This window comes from Elephantulus edwardii, unplaced genomic scaffold (assembly GCF_000299155.1).
Source record: "Elephantulus edwardii isolate Elephantulus edwardi_28Jun2011 unplaced genomic scaffold, EleEdw1.0 scaffold00035, whole genome shotgun sequence".
NCBI lineage: Eukaryota > Metazoa > Chordata > Mammalia > Macroscelidea > Macroscelididae > Elephantulus > Elephantulus edwardii.
In genome coordinates this window covers 9,155,961-9,161,693 of record NW_006399785.1, presented here as the reverse complement: position 1 = coordinate 9,161,693, position 5,733 = coordinate 9,155,961, and the positions used below count along the sequence as shown (strand labels likewise).

The 5,733-nt window shown below is 48.4% G+C and overlaps 1 protein-coding gene across 1 annotated transcript in view; it reads right to left on the bottom strand.

Annotated features, from left to right (window-relative positions):
* Positions 1–1,366: 1,366 nt before the first annotated feature.
* The window catches only part of QDPR (quinoid dihydropteridine reductase), a 39,269-nt gene continuing 34,902 nt past the window's right edge, over positions 1,367–5,733 (bottom strand). The window contains exons 6-7 of the mRNA XM_006884516.1: positions 4,846–4,929; positions 1,367–1,472 (exon numbers count right to left, since the gene is read on the bottom strand). Of these exons, the coding sequence (XP_006884578.1) occupies positions 1,367–1,472; positions 4,846–4,929 (190 nt within the window). The remainder of the gene's footprint in view (positions 1,473–4,845; positions 4,930–5,733) is intronic.

The window sequence follows — 5,733 nt, the reverse complement described above, 5'->3', positions numbered from 1 at the left end:
CAAATCAGTGAGGAGCAATGAAGTCAGTTTGAAGACTAAGGTGAGCCTGGTTCAGGGCAAGGTCTTTTCAATCATTTCCTGTGCATCTGAAGGCTAGACAGTGGATAAGGATGACTCAAAGAACTGAAGCCTTTGAGTTGTGGTGTTGGCGAAGAGTGTGGAATATTCCACAACATGCCAAAAAACAGAGATCTGTCTTGGAAAATGTGAAAGTGGAGCATCCCTGAGAGGCAAGGGTGGCGAAACTTCGTCTCAAAGGAGAGGCTGTTCCCTGGAAAGGGATATGATGCTTGGAAAGATAAGAGGGTCAGCAGAAGAAAGACCCTTGATGAGACAGACACGGGAACTGCAGCAGTGGGCTCAGGTGTGTCAGAGATAGCACAGAGAGAACACAATCCAGATGTGTTATTATTCACAGCGTCGCTACAAGTCATACTTGACTTGACGGCACCGAACAGCAACAATACAGGAAAGACCAACCACCTGGGGTCGACCTTTGCAAACACGGGCAGTTTGGTGACAGGCTCCAGGCATGTTTCTCCAACTTACCAGCAATTAAATGACAGTGTCACACTTTGTTCTGTATCTCAGCCCAAACAGCCAATGGTTGTGTTGTGGAAAAGCTGCTTCTAAACATGTGAGGTCCACCTCCCTACCACCACCCTCAGAACCTGAGCGCTGTGGCTGGGTTCGTGTCTGAGAAAACGTGTTTCAGGGTTTAGAGAGCATCCTCTCTTCAGAGGACCTTCAACACTCACCTGCACAAATGACGGGCTTTGATTAAAGAAGACACCGTGATAAACGAAGTGCATTTATTAGGTGGGAAAACCCCAGATCATCACAGGGACTTCTCCTGTACAGCTGAGGCCTTAGTCCTCGGCCAGGGGACACTTGGCAACTGCTCAGAAGGACACAGGGAGCCAGTCCGCTGGGTTTGGGTCACATCACTAGAGCTTTAAGGCAGTTTCATTCAAGGCTGCAAAACCACACCCGTGACATATACATTTACAAATAGCTGCACCCTCCAAACATTCCCAAACCAGTAAAATCATTGAGACAATCAAGGTAGCAGCCACTGTAGGAGGCAGACACATCACCAGGGTCTGAGGTCATTACAAAAGGGCTAAAGCCAGACGTTCAGAGCTGAAAGCAGTGAACGCTGACGCTGATGGGTGTTACTGGGCGGCTGCCATCCTCACACACTTTAATTTTCCACAAATATTGGACACTGTCTCAGGAGAGCAAACATACACTAGAAAAACAGGATTGACACTGTCACAGCAACACAGGGGATCCCAGAAAACACAGAGCCAGCTGTGACCTCTCGCAGCACTCTGAGAACATTCCGGCAGGCACCAAGATGACCTCAGAAATAGGCGGGCGTCAGCTCCGTCCTCCCTCCCATCGTCACCACCTGGATGAGGCTTCCTGAGCTTGGTCGGTTTTTCCCCGTGATCCAGTCTTGGAAGGTTCTAGAACAAAAGAGGAACTTTAATCACTGAAAGCAGAAAATCTGAGTATCTGCTCATACGTCAACCGCCGAGGGGCACAGGCAGGGGCAGCCATCGCTGTAATAAACCTACCAGATGTCATGACACACATCCGACTCCCCAGTGATTCCAGAACCTTCCTCCTTCCACATCAAATTCCCCAGTGACTCCAGAACCTTCCTCCTTCCAATATCTAAGGGACAAGCTTTATCTTTTGTAATTTTGTACAGTTGGAATTCTTTATAATATGGTGCTACAATTTTAAGTGGGAGCAGGCGACTCGATGGCACATAACAACACCACCTGAGTGATATGAACAGTTAAGCACTTGACTAGTAGCCAAAAGGTTGAAGGTTCGAACCCACCTCAAGGAGTCTTGGAAGGGAGGCCCAGTAACCTGCTTCTGAAAGGTCACATCCTCCCAAACACCACAGAGCACAGTTCTGCACTACACAGATGGGTCACTATGAATCGGAATCAGAACAGGTATGTCTTGGGAGATGGTGCAGCCAGAGTGATTCTTGGAGGCAAAGATGTCAAAGCTTCATCTCTCGTACTCGGAACATGTTGCTAGGAGAGGCTAGTGCTTGGGAAAGCGACATCATGCTTGGAAGAGTGGATGGTCAATGTAAGAAAAGACCCATAATAAGATGGAGTGACTCACTGAACGCAGCAATGGCCTCAAGTGGGTCAGAGAGGATGAGGATGGTGCAGGCTAGGTCGGGGGTCAGATCTGCTGTTCACAGGGTGGCTGTGAGTCATAGCTGACTCCCTATCAACCACAACAGCTAGCATGAGCAATATGATAGAGGGAAAAAATACTGAAGTTGACAATTATTTTATTATAGTTGGCTTCGAAATCAAAAGATGTGTTGCACTAGGAAAATCTGCTGTCGAGGACCTCTCCAAAGTACTAAAGAACAAAAATGCCAGTTTAAACACTAAGACATGCCTGATCTTGGCACCAGCAGTCAGGAAAACAAAAGATGAACTGCACTGGGGAAGTCTGCTGTCAGGGGCCTCTCCAAAGTGCTAGAGTAATGATGTCAGTCTAGGGACTAAGGTGCACTTGATTTAGGCCATGGTCTTCACAATTACTTGTTATGCATCAGAGAGCTGGACAATTACTTAGGATGACAAAAGAATAACTAATGCCTTTGTGATGCTGGAGAAGAGTATTGAACATATACACTATGGACCACCAAAAGAACAAACAGGTCTCTATTAGAGAGAGTGAAACCAAGTTTCTCCTTGGAGGCTAGGATTTTGAATCTCCATCTCACATACTTTGGGCATGTGTCCAGGAGAGACCAGTCCTTGGAGAAGGACATCATGCTTGGAAGAGTGGAGAAACAATGCAGGAGAGAAAGACCCCAGTGCAGGAGAGAGAAGATGGACTGACATGGTAAATGGGGCAAAAGGAGTGGGTGTTTGGGAGTCAGTGAGACTGGCTCAGGACAGGGCAGGGTTCAGAGCTGCTGTGCACAGGGCTGTTATGGGTCATAGGTAACTCAATGGCACATAACAGCAACAATGCCTGATGTTAAGCCATGTTATTGCCATCTGCTTCCTATACACCTGAGGGCTGGAAAATATATAAGGATGAAAGAAGAATCAAGGCCTTGAACTGTGGTGTTGGAAGAGAGTATTGACTATCCCGCAAACTGCCAGAAGGACAAACAAAACTGTCCTGGAGGAAGTGTAACCAGAGAGCTCCATGGGGGGAAAGGCAGCAAGATTCATCTCACATACTTCGGGCTGGTGATCAGGAGAGGTCAGTTCTTGCAGGAAAACAGCATGCTAGGCAAGGGAGAGGGTCCGAGAAAGAGAGGAAGACCCCCAACAAGATGGAGCGACATAGTAACTGCAGCAATGGCCTTGAGCATCTCAGAGCTCTTGTGACTGAGGAAGGGCAGGGCAAGATTCAGGGCTATGGTTCAAAGAGCTGCTGGGAGTCCGCATTGACTGGATGACACTAACAGCAAAAGTGTTCCTGACCCTTCTTTCTCCTTTGTTGTTATTGCTGTTGTTATGTGCCATTGAGTCGCTTGCGACTCATAGCAACCCTATGTACAACAGCCCTAAACTCTGCTCTGTCCTGTGCCAATCACACTGTCTCTGACACTCCCATCCCGATTACCCCAGTCACTGAATCAATCCACCTCATAGAGGGCCTTCCCCCTCATGCCTCCACCCTCCCAAGCATGATGTCCTTCTCCAAGGACTGGTCTCTCCTTACAACATGTCCAAAGTATGTTAGATGGAGCCTCAGAATCCTTGCATCCAAGGAGCCACCCGGTTTAACCCTCTCCAGGCTGAATCTGTTTGTTTTCTTAGAAGTCCATGGTACTCTCAATACTCTTCTCCAGCACCACAGCTCAAAGGCATCAATTCTCCTTCTATCCTCCTTGGTCATTGTCCAACTGTCTGATGCATAACAGGTGATTGCAAAGACCATGGCCTGTATCAGACACACCTTAGTCTCCAGAGAGACACCATTGCTCTTCAGTATTTTAAAGAGGTCCCTAACAGCAGACTTACTGTTGTTGTCATGTGTCGTTGAGTTACCTGCGACCCATCAGGACCCTATGGACAGCCTGCCCTGTCCTGAGCCAGTCTCACTGATTCCAACACACCAACCCCCACTGACACAGTAACTGTATCCATCCAAAAGGAATCACTGGCTGGTGCAAGAGAGTTAGCTGCTGCTAACTAAAGGGTTTAAAGTTCAAGTGCATTTATGAAGGTGGAAGGAGTTTGTAAATCCCACTTTAAAAACCAAACCCTCACTGCACAATTGGAGCCCACTCATAGCAGACCCTCCAGCGCGTTTCCAGGAGGCTGGAAATCACACAAGAGGAAACTGCCCATCTTTCTTGCTTGGAGTGCTGGTGCCTTTGAAGTGCCGGAGGCAAATCACCTTTTGGTTTGCTCTGTGGACTACATCACCAGAGTGGAAGCACTCAGGAACTCCTGGGACACTGTGACTTATCAGCAGCCTTCTATCCCAGAGCTGATACCTAACACCCAGGTCATTACCAGGCCCAGTGCAGGGGGCCGAACAAGTGATGTGGACTCTGGGGACAGAGTCGAGCTCATGGAGGGGGTGGCCCTGAAGGCTGCCAGTCATATCTGAGTGTGCAGGGCTGTGTTGTAATTAGGAGTTGTCAAGGCAACTTTCAACTCACAGCCACCCCACATACACTTAGCATTCAGCCACTAACCCTGGATGTTGGAACCCATGAGCTGCTAAGACCTGGTCTCTTCACCAAGACCACCTATGTTGATACCCCAGGAGAACACAGACTTGGCGAGCTGGAAACTGCTTGGTCATGGTCACCCCCGCGGTACTCACTCCACCAGGAACTCCAAGGGCGTCCAGGAGCTGAAGTCAGCCTCGGGCATGGACTTCCTGTTCATCGGGGTATCCAAGGTAACCCTGCAGCATAGAGATAAGCTTGTTATTTGCCCATCTTCTCTCTAATAACAATTCTCTGGACAGATGGCCTCTCCCAAAGCCAGGAAAATGGAAACGGCAGCCCCGAGGCTCAAGATCAAGGACAACAACATGTGCAGGGGCGAACAGATGAGGATAAGCAGAGACAGGCCAGCCCGCCAGGCGACCACATCCACAAAGGCCACACGAGGCTTAACCCACGCAGAGGACGTGCCCGGTGACTCACTCTTGGGTAGAAAAAAGCCAAATCAAAGAGGCACACTGGGCTGCCTTTTAAAATATCAATGTTTAAACTATCAAGGTTGTTGATTAACTCTTTAGTCTCTCCTCCCACGTATGCGCAGGACAGTGATCAGCTGAGCCATCCCCCCTCCCAAGCCCCCAACCCAAGTAGAACACGGTCGGTTCACGCTAATTCAGTGCTTTCAGGGACTAAGGTGAGCATGCTGTTGTCATTGGATGTAACAAAGAACAACTATTAACGAGGGCTTCCCAAGATGCAGTCTTTCTGGAAATACATTTCTGAGTCTCTCTCCTTTGAAGCAGTGGACCATGAACATTTCAGAAGTCAAGATGGGGTGTGGTTTTTTTTTTCTTCATTTTTAGTTTCCTATTGGGATGGGAGTGTCAGAGACAGTGCGATTGGCACAGGACAGAGCGGAGTTTAGGGCTGTTGTTCATAGGGTTGCTATGAGTCGCAGGCGACTCGACGGCACATAACAACAACAACAACATTTTGTCAAACATTCTTCTAAGCGGTATAGTACTCATCTGTCCACTTGCTAT